Source organism: Diceros bicornis, chromosome 37 (genome assembly GCF_020826845.1).
Source record: "Diceros bicornis minor isolate mBicDic1 chromosome 37, mDicBic1.mat.cur, whole genome shotgun sequence".
NCBI lineage: Eukaryota > Metazoa > Chordata > Mammalia > Perissodactyla > Rhinocerotidae > Diceros > Diceros bicornis.
In genome coordinates, this window is record NC_080776.1 from 8,437,069 (window position 1) to 8,454,574 (window position 17,506).

At 57.9% G+C, this 17,506-nt stretch overlaps 1 protein-coding gene across 1 annotated transcript in view; it reads right to left on the minus strand.

Annotated features, from left to right (window-relative positions):
* TNS1 (tensin 1) overlaps positions 1-17,506 on the minus strand; it is a 167,622-nt gene that overhangs the window by 77,878 nt on the left and 72,238 nt on the right. The window contains exons 5-14 of the mRNA XM_058532966.1: positions 14,499-14,548; positions 11,979-12,150; positions 9,707-9,757; positions 8,483-8,605; positions 7,988-8,052; positions 6,370-6,453; positions 2,580-2,692; positions 2,117-2,177; positions 1,824-1,899; positions 1,122-1,251 (exon numbers count right to left, since the gene is read on the minus strand). Of these exons, the coding sequence (XP_058388949.1) occupies positions 1,122-1,251; positions 1,824-1,899; positions 2,117-2,177; positions 2,580-2,692; positions 6,370-6,453; positions 7,988-8,052; positions 8,483-8,605; positions 9,707-9,757; positions 11,979-12,146 (871 nt within the window). The 5' untranslated portion in view covers positions 12,147-12,150; positions 14,499-14,548. The remainder of the gene's footprint in view (positions 1-1,121; positions 1,252-1,823; positions 1,900-2,116; positions 2,178-2,579; positions 2,693-6,369; positions 6,454-7,987; positions 8,053-8,482; positions 8,606-9,706; positions 9,758-11,978; positions 12,151-14,498; positions 14,549-17,506) is intronic.

Genomic DNA, 17,506 nt, shown 5'->3' on the forward strand with positions numbered 1-17,506 from the left:
CTGCACGATCCAGACTGCACTGTGGGGATCAGGCCCTTCCTCCTCCGAGCCCCAGCCCCACTCTCTGCTCTCTGCCTGAGCCCAGTCTGGACACAGATCACCATCCACTGCTTGTAGGAAGAGAAGCCGCAGTACGGATGGTGTCTGCTCCCTGATGAGTGCCACTGTGCATGTCTCCATTACTGTGGTCATCAGTCCACAGTCTCATGTTTGTGTGTCTCTTTCTTCCACGAGACTGTGAGTTCCCTCAGGGGAGAGCCTGACTTCTTTCCCTTTGTATCCCCAGGGTCTAGCCCATGCTTGGCACATACAGACACACAAGCAATGCTTGGTGAATGGATGAATGGATGGATTTGGATGGGTGGGTGGGTGAATGGGTGAATGAGCGGATGGGTGGGTGGGTGGGTGGGTGGATGGACGGATGGACGGATGGATGGACAGATGGATGGATGGGAGGATGAATGGACGGATGAATAGATGCATGGATGGGTGGGTGGGTAAATGGGTGAATGAGTGGGTGGGTGGGTGGGTGGATGGATGGATGGATGGATGGATGGGACGATGAATGGACGGATGAATAGATGCATGGATGGGTGGGTGGGTAAATGGGTGAATGAGTGGATGGGTGGGTGGGTGGGTGGGTGGGTGGATGGATGGATGGGAGGATGAATGAACGGATGAATAGATGCATGGATGAACAGGTGGGTGGATGGATGGATGGACAGATGGATGGAAGAATGAATGGATTTGGATGGGCAGGTGGGCAAATAAGTGGGTGAGTGGACAGATGGATGGGTAGATGGATGGATGGATCTGGAAGGGTGAGTGGGTGGATGGATGGATGGATGGACAGATAGATGGATAGATGGATGGATCTGGATGGGTGGGTGGATGGATGGATGGATGGATGGATGTGGATATGTCCCGGGCCTGAATGTGATTCACATAAAACCTCAAATGAATAGAGAAAAGAAGCAAAGGGAGACACCCCCCTGACCACCTCCCCTTCCCTCAGAAAATGGTTCCCTCTCCAGTGCTGCCATAGCCCCTACATTATTGCTCTTCCACCCTGTGGTATAATTATTCCCTGCTAGGTCTTCCCCTGCTCTCAATGAGCCCACCTTTGAAGGCATCATCAAGGTCCTCCTTCCCGAAGACCACCCCCAGGTCGTGGATGGCGCAGGTGTGGAACTGCACGCGGAAGATGACGTCTCGGGCTGGGCTCCGGAACTTCTTGTGGTAACACTTCAGCTGGTTGGAGGAAAGCAGAGCCCATCAGGGGCCAGGGGACGAGAAATCAGGTCCCAGGGAGCCTCATCAGCTCCATGACTGGGCCCCCAAGGCTCACCCGACCCCAGTGAGGGAGAGGTCACAACACCAACCAGGATCTCAGAGCTCTCCGGGGAAAATTCTAGAAGAGCAGAGAGTTGGAAGCCAGTCTTGCCCTGTGGGGACAAAACTGTCCTCCCAAGAAGTTCCCGCCCACAGGTTGCAATGGGAAAAGTAGGAGTGGATGTAAATTGCAGGAGGAAGGCCTGAAGTTAGAATGGAGGGAGTCCTTGTCACCAACAGGAGGCCAGAGCTCACACTGAGAGATAATTCCCGGGAGATGTTCCAGAACAAGACACAAGCCCATGGGAAGGGATGTCCTACTCCGAGGCGGGGGAATAGACAAGGCTTGTCGGAGGCTGGAAGGCCTAGCAGGAACCCTGAGAGCCTACGACCCCAAGACCACCAGCAATGACGGTCTTGAGAGGCAGGAGGAGAGAAGGGAGACCAAATAAATGGGGAGAAGGGGGCTTGAGACAGAGGGGGGCACTCACCAAGATGTCTCCCTTCAAGAGCAGCCCAGGCTCGATGGTGATGCAGATGCTGGTCTGGCTGTCTCCTTGGACGTTGCTGTGGAGACAGGCAGGCAGAGGGACAGGGGGCTGCTGAGAGGGGCGGGCAGTGCGCTTTCCCCCTGCTGCCCCTCTGCCACGGGGCTACTGGGAAAGCTCGCCGACGCCATCCCGCAGCCTTCTCCTAGACGAGGTTCTAGGCAGCACCCCACCCCCCCTCCGCCCCTGGTCCTCAGCCTCCGCACCTCTGGCCTGTCACTCCGTGGAATACCTACTAGATGCCAGACGTGTAAACAGGCTGCATGGCCTGGTAGATCCGAAGAAACGGCCGACACCCTGTAAGGGAGGGGTGGTGTTAGCTAAGACAGCAGAAACAGGGCGAGGAGGAAGGGGGCGAGGAGGGGGCGAGGGAGGACTGGAGGAGGAGAGGGAGGAAGAGGGAGGAGGAAGAGAAGAACGAGAAACAGACGAAGGAGAAATGGAAAAAGAAAGAGGAAGGAATACCAGCTTTTCATCTGAAAGGCATTTTGAGTTTACAAAAACCCTGTCACATCCAACACCTGTGCCAGCAGGCAGTGCAGGAACCAAACGCACTTTGCAAATGAATAGATGCGCTCAGGGAAGGCTCACGAGGGGGTGCGGTTGAGACTCCAATCCAAGCCTCCATTTCCACCACCCAAGGCTGCCTCCTGAGAGAAGGAGACGGAAGCCAGGAGAGGAGGGAAGCCCGGCAGGTACCTCCTTTGGACTCGAAGTTGGGGATGCCGTGCATGATCACGTGGTGCAGAAACAAGGGCTTGTTGTTCATTTTGATGGAGCCGGAGAGCAGGCCGCTGAAGTAATGCACGTACCTGGAGCAGGAAGGGGGGTGGCTTCAGCCAGGGGGCCTGCACTAGAGCAGAGCCATCCCGTTCTCTTTCCCCCAGAACATTGCCCGAGGTCGCCCCGCCTGGCCCTCCACCACCACCCTCATGCCTCCTGGCGGCTGGGGTCTCCTCCCTTGCTGCCCCGAGCCCCAGGTAGGGAGGGAGAGCAGGTACCATTACACCTGGAGCTGGGTGAAGCCAAACTCCCCGCTCAGGGTCCTCCTGCACCCCCTGGTGGTCAACACGAGCATCTCTTTCCTGCTTCACTCCCAGCTGGAGAATCTCCGCTGGACCAAAATTCCTCCCATACATCCCCTACAGGCCTCCTTCAGCGGCTTGCTACTACACAAGCCAGGCTGACCAACCATCAGACAGCCCGACACCCTTACACCGAGCCCGAACCGCTTATTACCCACAGGTCCCCACTCTGCCCCCACAGACCCACCAGCCACATGACAGGCCAGCAAATAGTAAGAGCTTAATAATTACAGTCCTTCACTTTTTTATATCACGCTGAAGTATATGAAGTCCCTCTATTTCATTTCATCTGGTACTAGAGGACAGCTAACTTCCCACTCCTATCCCTAGGGTCAACATCCTCCAATTCTTTTAACAAAGATCCTGTTGGAAGAACTCAAGGGTTAACCCATCTCCACTCCTTCTGGAAAAGAGGGAAAATCGGGCCCAGAAAGGGTCGTTGGCCTTCCAAAGACAGCAAGAACACACAACGCTGGGAGCGGCTGGGGAGAGAAGGGAAGGAGTCTGAACTCCAATGCATCTGCCAGAACGAGGCCAATCCTTTTGCCATCAATTGGTCAGCATTTCCTCCTTTACTGGGCAGAGGACGCCAGGCTGGGGCAGCTGGACCAAACAGAATGCATCCTGAGATTCATGGGAGCCTAAGGGGCTCTTTGACGGGGTGAGACCAATACCCGCATGACCATGACAGCGGTCCCTTCCTCTCTCTGGGCTCCGTGGCCCGCCTCCAGGCCTGTGGGTCTCTGGCCCTGGGCCGGGACGGGGGCACCTTGGACTACCCAAGCAAGATAATCTGATGGGCAGAGTCAGCTCCTACTCAGGCCCCTGCCCACCCCTGGCCCCATTACTCAAACCGGAAACCTGGAATGGCGGGTTCCTATCAGGCCTTCTGATCGTGCCAACAGGATGTGTCTGTGTGCTGGGGACAATGAGTCCGGGGGTAGGGTGACAATGAATGGGGGAGCTGCGAGCAAAGCCCCTCCCTCCCTGCCCTCCTCTCCTCCACTGCTCCATTCTCTGCAAACGACACTGACGAGAAGGCGGGAAAGGGGCGAAAACACACAATAAACGCACGGCTGCACCTTCACATTTGGGCACGGAAGAACTACCCGCCCATAAGCAGATGCGGCTGCAGACGTTGGGGCAAGGCCAACACAACACACATGAACACACACACACACCCCGACTGCAGCCACTGAGCATGTGGGGTCCCTGAATAGTCCCATTCCTGAGAGGTGACACTGCCCCTCATTCCCAGGCTCTCAGCTTTGGAGATGAGCCTGCTCTGCCCACTCTCTCCAAGCCACGTTGTGTCACCGTGACATCACGCTCCTCTATCTGGATCCCGTATCCCTCAAGGTCAAGGGCCAGACCCCTGACCAAGGCCACCAGCCACATGCAGCAAGCCAGGTACTGACAAGGGGGTGTTTGAGTGACGGCTCTTTCCTCCCTGAGACTTCCTCCCTGGGAAGACTCTCATGATCCACAGCTGCCGTGTCCGGCAGCCTCACCAGAATTTTCTGCACATAAGGATATCCCATTTCTGATCACTGACCCAGAGGCCGGCTACCAGCCATCTCCTGCCAACTGTAAGGCTCTGGGTTGCCTGAGGACTCCCTTCTGCTTGGGTTTCCTGCTACAATGGCGGAAATGGCCCCTGTGGTGCCAGCACACTTCTAGCAAGGCAAGCAAGGCGGAGGTGACGGGGTGTGAGTCGAGGACCTCCAGCACAGAGAGTCTGGAAAGCCCCAGGCCCTGCAGCTAAGGGGTCCTACTGGCCCAGTCAGGGTTCTAGGGGCTGGAAAAGACAGCAGGATGCTTCGGTTTCCAGCCTGTGTACTTGCTGTTCCCTCTGCTGGACCCTTTACCCCAGACCTCCCCCCATGCTTCCTTCCCTTCTCAGACCTCACGTCACCTTCTCAGAAGCTCAATCCCTTTGAAGCATCCCCTCACGCCCACCCCATCACTCTAGCCCACCGCGTTCTGTTGGGTTTTTCCCTCTAGAGCACCCTTCACATCTGAAATGACCTTGATGCTGTGCCCTTGGGTATCAGCCAGTACAAGGGAGGCTCCATGAGATCGTGTCTGAGAGACTCACGCTGCAGCCACAGGCACAGAGCAGGGGGAGATGTCACAGACAGGCGTGGCACCCACAGCTCCGGCCACACAAACGCACGTACACACACACACACACACACAGGAGCTGGGCCTGAGCCCCACTCTCCAGTTCTTCACTCTGGGCCCAGGTTCCCACCATCCGTCTCCCACTCCCCCCAGCCTCCCCCAGACCCACCTGGCCCTGCCACTACCCGTGGCTTCCTGTGATCAGACACTATGACACAGCACATCACCCGCAGAGCAGAATCTGGGGCAGCTGTCAGGACGGTGGGCAGCACAGCGTGGGGACACTGCCCTGGCCCGAGTTACAGGCCCCCAGACACATTCCAGCTCTGTCACTACCCGCTGGGGACTCTGGCCATGTTGCGTGCCCTCCCTAGGCTCGGGCTTCTCATCTGTAGAAGGGGCATGCCCTGGATCGTATAGGGTAGCTCATCGTTATTCAGCTTCGGGCTCCAATTCCCCTCCTCTGAGGGGTATTCCCTGACCGCCCTCATTAAAGTCGCCCGTCCCCTCCCCTCAGCTCTCGTCTCTGCAGGGCTCTGTTCTCTTTCTCTCCCGCACGAATCGTCATCTGAAATTGTCTTGTTTGCACATCTACTTGTGTAATGTCCGTCTTTCTCGATGGAATATCAGCTCACTAGGGGCAAAGGACTTTGTCCTGTGCAACCAGACATCTCCAGTGTTTGGAACGTGGTGGACTGCCTAAAATTTACTGAATGAATGAATGAATGAATGAATCCATCCCTGCCCTGCTTTCTGCCCGGCTGCCGTGGACTCCAACGGGAGCATGTGGTTGAGAGCCCTGGGTGACATTTTTAAAACTCTCCCAGCAGAAGGGGACCCTAATCGAGAGCGTCTGTGACCTCCCTGGGGCCGGCAGCAGTGACAGAGCCGTCACTGTCTCTGACAGAGACAGACAGAGCCGACGAGCTCCTGTGGGCTGGTCCAAGTGCTGAAGCGATCCTGCTGCCAAGACCAAGAATGGCACTGCCCTCTTAGACAAGTGACCTTCTTGTGCCCAGACTGATGCGTCTCCCACCGACGGCCCCGCTGCTCTCCTCACCGGCCTCAGGAGCCAACTGCTGTGCCCCCCTGTGGGGACACACAGCTGCCCACAGGCTCACCCGTGTCCCTGAGCTCACACCACTCCAGGCTGGCGCCTGAACACGCATGCTCAGTACACCCCCGCCTAGGCACGCTGTTCCCTCCTTCATGGGCACGCAAGGCTGGTCCCCAGGTACAGCGAGCAGGCACACACTGGGCCAAGGGCCCCGGAGACCCACCTTCTCTGGGACGGCTGACCAATGGGCACAATCTTATCCTCATAGAACCGCTTCATGGCAAACCGGTCCAGGGCCTGGTTGGCACTGTGGGGAGAGACAGGTGGTCAGAGGAGCCAACTGCCTCATCCACAAGCCCTTTGTTCCCCCATCCCTGCTCCTCCAGACCTGCAGAGCCCTCCGGCCACCCTGTGCTGAGCAGCTGTCAGGAAAGGAGTGCCCCCATCATCCCTCCACCCTGTGTGCTGCAGTGCTCAGCACGGGGGCTCCGGAGCCAGACAGCCCGGGAGCCCATCTCAAGGCTACCACCTACTTATTAGCCCCGCGCCTTGAGGCCGGTTGCTTAATCTTTCTGAACCTGATTTTCCTTTCCTGTCAAATGGGGTGACAATCGCGCCTTCCTCGAAGCTTGTTATGGTGGTCAAGAGAGACAGCATGTAAAAGCAGCCTGGCACGTGTGGGCACACAGTAGGTGCACGGGAAGTGCTCAAAGAGGAGGCTGGGGTGGGTTTCTTAAAGTCATAAAACCGCCATCCTACTGGCAAGCCCTCCGCAGAACATTCTACCCATCCTCAAAGGCGGGATCATTTTAAAACGGAGAGATAGCTTACGTGGCTCCTCCATTCTTGGCTCTCCAAAGATGTCCCATCACTCTTAGAATCAACTCCAATGTCCTTATCATCGCCTACGAGGCCCCCCAGGCTCTGCCTCCTTCCAGCCTCACTTCCTACTCTTCGTCCCCCCACTCACTGGGCTCTGAACACGCCAGCCCCTCGCTTTCCCACTGCAAACCTTTGTTCTTCTTCTCTCCACCTGGAAGGTTCCCTTCCCAACTTTATATGACTCAGCCCTTCCCGCCCTCCCTCCACTTAACTCCCATCTCTGCTCAAATATCACCTCCTCGAGAGGCCTCCTCTGATCACCCCTCGTCTCCATACTTTCCCAGGATGTATCACCCGCTCTTACTGGGGTCCTTGTCTACTTAAAGTCCAGGAGGGCAGTGGCCCGGCTTTGCCCACGGCTGCCTTCCCAGCACCCAGAACAGCACCCGGCACAGTGGCTGTCCCATAACCATTGCCAAATGAATCAACAAATGGACGGATGAACTCCTCTGCCTCTCTGCAAAATGGGATCAGAGTGGGACTCATCCACCGGGTGTTTCCTATTCTTGCTCCAAAACACCCAAGCGGGAAGAGGGCCCTGCTGGCCAGAGGCACGGGCACGGATGAGATAGTTTCTAGATGGTTCTGCCAGACCCGGATCTGATCCAAGATTTCTTTCTGACTCCCTCCCTGCTCACCTAAGGAAACACAAGACAGTTTGGCAAGGGAAAGTGGCCCCAAGAAGCTGGCTGGATGGGGTGTCCATGACTGAGCCTGCCCCCAAGGGTGCCCCCAGCAGGTCCCCTGACAGAGGGATGGACTCTCCTCACTTCTGCCCTCCGTCCACAGGCTCCTGCCTCAGAGCTGTGGGCAGGCGCCTGCTCCTTTCCACGGGCTCCTCCACCTCGCATCCCTCTGTCTCTATCCTCCCACCCCGAGGAAGGGAGAGCTGTGGGTGGATGGGGGAGGGGGTCCCTGCTGTCATACTCAGAGAACAGGAGGCTCAGGGGCTCTCTTACCTGGCAGAAATGTTGCTGTAGTGCATGTAAGCCGCGATGACGACACCTATCCTGCCTCGGTTTCCCTGAAAGAGCCCCAGCACACAAGAGCCTTTATTTCTAAGGCCGGTCTCCTGTCCCAGAGCCCACCCAGAAGCCTTGGAGGAAGGGGCAGGGGCTGGCGAGAGGGGGTGGTTCTAAGGGAGGACAGGAGGAGGGAGGGGGATGCAGGAGAGGGAAGGGGGTGGGGACTGAGTCTCAAAGAGAGGAAACACAGCTGATCACCCACTACACTTGAGGGAGCCACAGCTGGTACCCCCCACTTCTTGGGGGTCGCCCCCAGGACAGAATCTTTGTCCCCTAGAAAGGAGAATGTCTACAGCAGACTTACACACTCACACAATCCAATGATACAGGCAGGTGTATAGGCTCACCCAAGGATACATTCATGCATGGGGGCACGCGCACGTGTGCACGCACACACACACACACACACACGCCCCGCAGCCCCCTGACCTTGTTGTGTAGAACGACCACGTTGTGGGGGTCTGCGTTGAGCCAGGTGTCCACGGCCTTGCAGACACTGCAGATCTTCTCCAGGGCCGGGGTGTGGAGGTCAGGCCAGCCAAATTCCAGTACCTGTGGCCCAAGCCAAGAGGGAGAAAGGGCAGACGCCCTGGCGAGTCAACCAGGGCCGCGGGCAACACACATCCCACGTGCAGCACTGGGCAGCTGGGCCTCAGTCCTGCCTGGCCCCTCAGTCTTGCTGGGAGCCAGGGTAAGGGAGGGTAAAGGACCCTAGCCCGGACCAGAGACCTGGGCCTGAGTCTCTGCTCTGACGCTGACCAACTGTGGGGTCTCAGGCCAGTCACAGCCCCTCTCCCAGCCTCAGTTTCCTCCAAGCGTGTAAAACAAAGGCTTGAAGCCGACGAGCCCAAGGTCCCTTCCACGTGACTCTGACTTCAAAACGTGCTGGGTCGCCAGCATAGCCCCCAGGCTCTCCTCCACAGACACCCTGAGGCCTGGCTCGGGGTAAAGGGCTCCCTGCTGTTCGAGGCTTTTCCAGGCCCTGGACACACAAACCATCGACTTTTCAGGCCAGCCAAGAGAAGCCCGAAGGGGACAGAGGACAGATCTGAACAGCAGTCTTCAGGCTCCTCAAAACATGTCTAAACTCACGGAACTTTAAAAGAGAACCTCTGCTTGGAAGGGCCCGGCGAGCACATCTCATCCAGCCTGTCCACTTTGAAGGACGAAAACTGAGGCCCAGAGAAGTCTACCGCCTGCCCAGGGTCACACAGCGACAGGCACCAGAACCCCAGGAGCCGGCGCAGATGCCCATGCAAAGCACACAGCCCACTGAGCAGACAAGCGGAAGCCGGAGTGGGAACGTCCACACCGGCGATTCCCAGTCAGTTCCAGTTCCGGATACTTTCAACAAAACTAAAAATCTCACAGCTCCAGCCTCACCCCAGAAATTGTGGGTGCCTCAGGGGGGCAGACCTGGGTGGACATCGCTGTATCGAGCTTTGCTGTCTGTAATTTGTGTTCTGGAAACAGTAAATATATTATTTTCCATTTTCCAAATTGAAGATGGCACTGTAGCCGTGAAGAGGCTTTTGAAACTGTCACAGCACGTTCCCCCAAGATTCCAATGCGGGACCCCCGGGGAGAGGGGGCCCGTCTGTCCTTCTCTCCCAGGCGGGGAGAGGCCCCCGCCCCTAATGGGCATCGGCTCACCTTGGCGTGGAGTTTGGTGATGTCGGGTCTCCGCTCGGAGAGGTTGAAAAGCTAGGAGGGAAAGGAGGACATGGTGAGAAGCTCGCTCTCTCTCCCCCTGCTGGAAATTCTACCCGGACATGAGCACACGAGGGAAGCTCGTCAGACATACACATTGACCAGCAGGACTCAACTGCGGGCTCTCGGGATAAAGAGGGGCAGGGAGAGAAGCATGTAGACACTCAGCCAGGCCCCTCAGCGAGCGGACGGATACCCGGAACTGAGGACGAGAAGGGGATGGAACCTGTCTCGGGTCCCACGTGCCACCCCGACGGCGGGCATCTCCCCACGCTGAATGGGGATCAGTGGGGTTAAATGATAAGGACTTGGCCATCTCCGGTTTCCACTTCACCTGTCACCCTTAGCACCTCGCCCCACACAGATGCAGTGGCTCTGTGGTCAGATGCCCTCCACCAGAGGGTGCACACGTCCTGGGCGGGCCCGCTCAGACCCTCGATGCCCCTCTCCCAGCAGATGACCTCCAACGCCTAACCACAGCCCCTGGGAATCCCGCAATCTCTCGGATTCCCGTCTCCACCTCCGAAGGAGGCCTGCAGAGCGCCCTCCCTCCACCCCACAGCCTGGGGAACTGAAAGACCACCGTGCTGTCGCCTGGGAGAAAGGAGGGCTGCACAGCCCGGAACAGGCAGGACGGAGGGAGGGTGGCAGCGCACAGAATCCTGGAATCCAGGACTCCTGAAATCGAGAAGGATCTCAGATGGCTTCTAGTCCACTCTTGAGCCCCACAAAGGAACACACTTGATTACGTTAACAACGGCAGCCACTCGAGCGTCCACAACCCGCCAGCCCCGTGCTAAGGACTTTACATCTAACAGCTGGCTTAACTCTCTCAACAATCATAAGAGGTAGGTAGTGTTATCAGACCCATTTTACAGATGGGAACCCTAAGGTTCAGTGAGGCTAAGTGGCCCAGATCAGATGGTTAGTAAGAGCAGAGCCAGCATTTGAACCCGGGACTTTCTGATGGCTAAAGCTGGGCACTTAGCAGTGCCCAGCACAGCTGATGGACGGGCCTCTGGAGTGGGCTGAAGAGTGTCCTGCAAAAAGTCACGTCCACCCGGAACTTCAGAATGTGACCTTATTTGGAAATAGGGCCTCTGCTGATGTAAGTTGTTAAGGATCTCGAGATGAGATCATCCTGGATTTAGGGTGGGCCTTACAAGAAGAGGAGAGGACACACTGAGACACAGGAAAGAAGCAAGGCCACGTGATTAGAGCCACGCAGCCGCAAGCCGAGGGTCACCAAGGATTGCGGGGCCACTGGAAGCCAGGAAGAGGCAAGGCAGCATCCCCCCAGAGCCTTCAGAGGGAGCACAGCCCTGCAGACGCCTTGGTTTGCACTCCTGGCCTCCAGAACTGGGAAGAAATAAATTCTGATGTTTTAAGACACCAAGTTTGTGGTAATTCATTACAGCAGCCCAGGGCCCTATCCCAGCCTCCGCACCCCACCTCTGCTCAACCATTCCGGGGCAGCCCCTCGAGGTTGCACAGTCTGGTCCAAGGTCCCAGCCCACATGTACCTCCCTAGAAAGTGGACCTGTGCCTCCTCTGGGGCAAGGACAGGTCCAAGCCTCCAGGCCAGCCTTTCTGATGTTAGAGGAACCACGGGCCACCACCTCATCTGCATCTGTTAGGTGACTCTCCCGGGCCACGTACAACTTCGGTGCCAGCAACACAGGCGCCGGCAGTACAAGGTCCCTTAAGACGCAGGCTGCCACAACACTGCCCTAAGACTTCTCAGAAGTGCCGACAGTGTGCCAGCTCAGCCACTTGCTGACACTGTGACCTTAGGCAAACACGCCACCTCTCTGTGCTCCGGCCGCGACTGCCTTCTGGGGCTGTTGTGAAGTTAAATACGTGGAAGGCAGTAGAACAGGGCCTGGCTCGTAGCAGGTGCTCGAGAACATGAGCTCTTGTTGTTATTCTCTCCTCTTGGTGAACACACACACACACACACACACACACACACACACCACGGCTACACACACTGCATTCCCACTGCAGATATACTCCTTACAGCAGAGCTGAGCTGCAGAGGGAGTGAAGACACGGGCCACGAGAGATGCTCGGGCCACGAGAGATGCTCAGGCCCGAGGGCAGCTGAAGGAAGAGAAGAGGAGGAGCTGGCCCAGGGGCAGGGCGCAGGCATGCAGCAGTGCGGACGGTGAGCAGGACGGGGGCACTGGACCCGCGGGCGAGAGCTCGTCCTCACCAGGTAGTTGCCTCCATGTTTGGACTTGAGCATCTGGGCCACCTCACGGAGGTTGCTCCGGAAGCTCTCCTCATTGGTGGTGCTGGGGAAGGAGACGGCGATGATCCTCTCGGTGACGTACACCAGGTCTAGCTCGCAGCTGTCCTCCATGGTCCGGCTCACACTCATGTTTCTGGGGAGACAGTGCGGGGGGTGGGGGTCTAGATCCAAATCCAGCCTCCCAGGGCAAGGTCCAGGTATCTGCACCCCCTACGCACCGTACATGCCCCCCATATCCAACCTGAGGGGCTTGGCGGCTCCCTGACCCACAGCCAAGGCCAGAGGCTTCCCCCGGCAAGGCCGGTGCAGCGAGCAGAGCCAGCCTGGGAGTGCCGGAGAGAGCAGAGCTGGGCAGGGGCAGCAAGGACCTCAAGCCTCATCAGAACCCAACAGTGATGACACCAATCCTAGGTGCCCATCAGCCCTGTTGCCACTGCCTTCACCCTTGATCGCAGAGGTCAGAGCCAGGGCAGGAACTAGCAGGAACCCAGGGGTCCAGCTCTGCCTCCCGACACACCGTGGCCACCAGAAGTCTCTCAAAGGATCCTAAGACGGCTCCGGAAGAGGAAGGAGAGCCTGAGCTGGGTGCTCTCCAGCATCCCAGAGCTGAGCCTCCTGCTGCCCTCGCCTTGCTCCCGAGCTCTGGAGGGGGCGGGGAGGCCTCTCAGGGGAAAGGGCAGCTCAGGTGACATGCTCACCTGGGCGCCAGGTAAGCCAGACCACAGCGCACATTCCAGCCCTCCCCGGAGGCAGGCCAACTCCTGCCCTTTGATTCCCGGCTCCCTCCGCCCCTCTGGCAGCTCCCACCGGCTGCCAGCGCTGCTTCTTGGCAGTGGCCTCTCTGTTTTCCAAGGGCCCCGGAAGCAGAGGGTGCTGGGCCTTTGCTGCTATGGTTGCAGGCGGCTCCCAGACACCCCAGCACCACCTGAGCTTCTCGGAGAGATGGAGAGTCCCCAGGGTGGCCACTGGGTGAGGGGAGGTAGGGTCCCACATCTCTATCCCTCACCCAGGTTCTCTTCCAGGGGCAGAGTCCAGGGTGCCCACTGGGGAGCTGATGGGAACGGGAAACGAATCTCGGGACACTGGAATTCCACTCTGAAGCCCCGCTGTACCTTCTGAGGGTGCCTCCCACCCTCCCCACCCCACACCTTCTTACCCCATCACCAGCCTCCTAGTGTCTCCCTTCCCCTCTCCACCCAAGGCGGGCAACACACATTTCATTCTGATAACCTATCACTACAGTGGGGTACGGCTGACTGGAGGGGCAGCGGGAGGACACCACCAGGGTATTTCAAAGTGACGGGGCAGCACGGGGGGCTACAGCCCCAGCATGCTGAGCCGCGGGCCAGGCCCCAGATCTCCATCAGGGTTAACTGTAGCCCAACTGTGTAGACGGGGCTTGGAGATGGGGGAGCCGAGGGTGACATACGGCTTCTCCCCCGTGACAGAGACAGGGACCACGTGGGAGAGGGGCCAGTGGGCTGCAGTGAGGAGCCCAGTTTGAATTCGGCCTCTGAGTCCTAACCCTAACCCTGACCCTGACCCTGACCCTGACCCTGACCCTAACCCTAACCCTAACCCTAACCCTTGTCCCTAAGAGAAGCTGCTCACTGCAGCCTCTGGAGGTGGGGTTCCCATCTCAGGCCACTGCCCACCCACGGCAGAACAGCACCACCGCCTGGACAGCCTCAGCATCGCACTCGCACCACCCACCCCAAGGTGGTTCTCAGCTGTAGGGGAGGCAGGGGGTCCTCTAAAGAGCCGCTCCTGTCTGTGGGCAGCTGGCAGCTGGGCCACATCCTGCCAGGAGCTTCAGCCACACACCAGGCCCTGTCTGGCTGGGGGTCCATCTCCCCAGGGCCAGATTCTCACTTATCTCGGGAGCCTTAGGGGTGAAGGTGAGGCAGAGAGGGAGGGGCCCGAGAACCAGAGAACCTGGACTCCGGGAAAACAGACTCTGGATCAACAAGGCACCAAGTCCCCTGTGCATCCCCTTCCCCTAGCCTCCAGCGGCCCTGCCAGATAGAGAACTTTCCTTTCATAACCAGCCCTCGGACCTCAGGATCCCCTCTCTATGGAGAGGAACAGGATCTAGAAGAGGTCTTTATGCCAACCCTAGTGCTGCCTCTTGGGGTTGTGTGACCTTTAACAAGTCACCTCATCTCTCAGAGACTCAGTTTTTTCATCAGCCAAATGGGAATAAAATACCTATCTTGCACGGTCATTGTAAGGACTAGATGAGATCATGCAGGTAAATAAAGAATCCAGCTCAAGGCCTGGCTTCGAGCTAGAACTCAAAACACGACCATTCCCCAGTGGCATCGCCTCCATCCTCTCTCTGTGGCCTTCACGTCCACCCATGTTCCCCACCAGTGGCTTTAGGACTTCGGTCTCAGAGACCCAAAGGCATGACTTGCCGGGACACCCACAGTGACCTCGCTGCCGGCACGCCCACCCCTGCCCCCCATGGGCCCGGCATACCTGATGGGCTGGGGACGCGGCTGGACGCTCAGGGGGACTCTGGTGGAGCCCTGGGAAGGAGAGAGGAGAACAGCGTTACGGAGGAGGCAGGCGCACAGCCGTCCACGGGAGTGGTCAGGGCTGTGGGGAAACACAGACGCTCCTCTCCTTTCTGTGCCAGCATCCCAGCCCAGGCACCCTAACACCCCAGCAACACAGCAAACCAAAGCCAACAGCAATCAACGCTAATGCCACACGAGTGTGCCTGTGTGCACATGAGCCCCCAAGGGGACAGGCTTCCCCGCCCCAGGGGAGGAAGAATCCCAAATGCTGAGAAAGGCACCACGCCTGGGCTGGCGCCATGGGCACTAAGTACACACTCAATAAAACAGTTCCTACACTGATGGAAACACATTTCATCTTGACTCACTGGACGTCGTAATAGTAACCCCACATCTCCCAAGTGGAGAATACAGATTGCAAGCATAAAAGAAGGAAAGCTGAGCAATGGCAGCCCTCTGTCCGGTTCTGAACCTTTCCCCTCCGACCACCATCATCCCACACTCCTCTCCTTTAAAACAGCAACTCCGAGTCATTCAACCAAAACTTCTGAGAGGAGAGCAGCCAGGCGTGGCATGTACCAACAGAGACCAGGGCTAGGCAGTAGATCGCGCTCCTAAGGACCACCGCCCCTTGTCTGTCACCCGCTCCCATCTCCAGGGTTGTCAATTTGCACAAAATTAGGCCAATGGACCCAAGTTGGTGTCCAAAACACCCCAGGGCAGCCCTGTGGTGCAGTGATGAAGGCACAGGGTCAGAGCCCTCAGCATCCTGCCGGGCATCCTTGTGTTACTTCACACTCTGGGCCCCTGTGATGTCACGTATCATATGGGGCAATCCTTATGGGCTGTATGAAGATTAAAAGGAATTAGCATATAAGGCCTTTACATTTTGTTACTGTTATTACATCACACACAATTAAACGGGTAGAGATACAACCAAACCAGAAATCAAACCCTGCGTCACCTCTACCACAGCCCATCCTTTCAGCCACCTCACACGATGCAGAATCGGACGCCCAATTTCTAGATTTCCGGGCTCAGCCAGAGCCCTCTGAGCCCACTGGCACCTTCCAAACATCTCTGTGCCTCCCAGAAACCGGCCTTTCCTGACCACCAAGTGGCAACCACCTCTTGGAGGACAGGGGACCGCAATCTGCTGAGGAGAGGGGAAACCGAGGCACGCAGTGACTCACCCCAAGTCCTGGGGAAGCTGACGCCTGGCAGGATTCACCCTCAGACTTCGGGTTTGACCACCGGGGCCCCGAGAAGAGGAGCCCCCTTCAGCCTTCTCCAGGCCCCCGCAGCGCCGACGAGGCAAGGGCGGGTGGGCCGGGAGGCCCGGCTCCCAGCTGAGCCCAAAGATAGGGCAGCCCCACTGAGGGGAGGATTCTCCATCCGGCCGCCCGGGAGCAGGCTGTGCCGGGAACCGTCCGCCCGGGCTGTCACCCAGCTCTGAGCAGCTCAGCCTCGGTGCCCACGAGAGAACAGAACAGCCAAGTGTGGCCACTGGGCGGAAAGTGTCTCTGTCTGCGCAGCGCTCCTGGTCCCGAGGACTTGGGTTTGCATGAGTCAGGCGTCAGGGAGCGGGGGGACGGTAAGGAGAGGTTGTATTTGGTTTTCAACCCCCAAGCCAGGCCGTTCCAAAACTACCCACCCAGAAGAACGAAGAAACCCGACACTTCATCCATCTCCATTTCGCTGGTCCCAGATGAGGAGTCAGGGAACCTCCCCAGGCCCCAGGCCCTGCTCCAGGCCCCAGGGCCACCCTGCTATAAACAGCCCCTCAGGGTTTCATCTGCTGCTGATCCACAGCCACTTCTGGAGGAGGCCACCACAGCTGCTTCTGGAAGCCACCACTGGAGCCAAGGCTCGAGGTGTGGCCAGGACCACGGGTCCAGGCCCCAGGAGACAGTGGGGCATTGAGACGGTCTTGGCAAGGAGGCTGGGGAGCCACGGGGAGCCGAGAGCTTCCGTGGGCACAGGGGTGAGAAGGACGAGCGGGCCAGGAGAGCTGGTTCCCGTTTCTCCACCCCGCTTCCCAACGTTACAACATTCTACATTCCTCGGTTTCCTCACCCCAAAAAAGCCAGGGAAGACAAATAAAAACTTGGCCCCCACCAAGTCTGGCCAAGCCACCTCCAGAGGTGATAAGACAAAGTCCAGCCCGCTCTGCTCCCTCAGGCCGGGCGGGGAAGGGGAGACAGGGGAGGAAGCCACCCCGGACACTGACCCCAGCGCAGAGAGGACAGGGATGAACAGCTGGCCGGTCATCCCCCAATGAATCACTGAGCTGCCCTCTCACTGACGGGGCTTCCTGTTTTCTGAAAAGTTTGGGGGCATGTGACACTCGCTGGCAGAAAGCGGACGTGCACGGGGGACATGTCCGAGTGCTGGTGGACACAGAGCCACACGGAGAACCGGAGAACCACACGTGGGCTGGGGGAGGTATGAGCAAACACAAGCTAATGCTTCAAAACACACAGGTGACCTCACACCCAGGGCCAGAGACGGTGCCTTCTGCCACTGCCTCATCACGCTGGCCTTCTCAAGAGGGCTGCGAGTGAGCGGAGAGATGCGGGCATCTCCATCATCGTGATCAGCCCCTCCTTCCTGGCTGTGTGCCAGGCGACATTGCAGCCCCAGGGACCAGAGGGAGTGAAGTCCTGACCTCACAGAGCTTATACTCTGTGAAGGAGGATACTCATCATTGGGGCGGGTGGGAGAAGCAGCTGCTTGGTCCCATTGACCAATCTGTAAAATGGGTACAGCTCAGTGCTCACACGATTTCACACAATTTACCTGCTCCACATAGAGCCCCCAGGGGGAATTACCAGAGGGCTTTACAAAGAGCACCACACAGATTTGACATTAAAAAGAAAAATAAGCTCTGCATCTGCCTGTAATCCCGTTCTTTTCCTCTCTGGGGCTCTCGAAGGCCTTTACCACACAGCTTTGAACTTCCTCCCA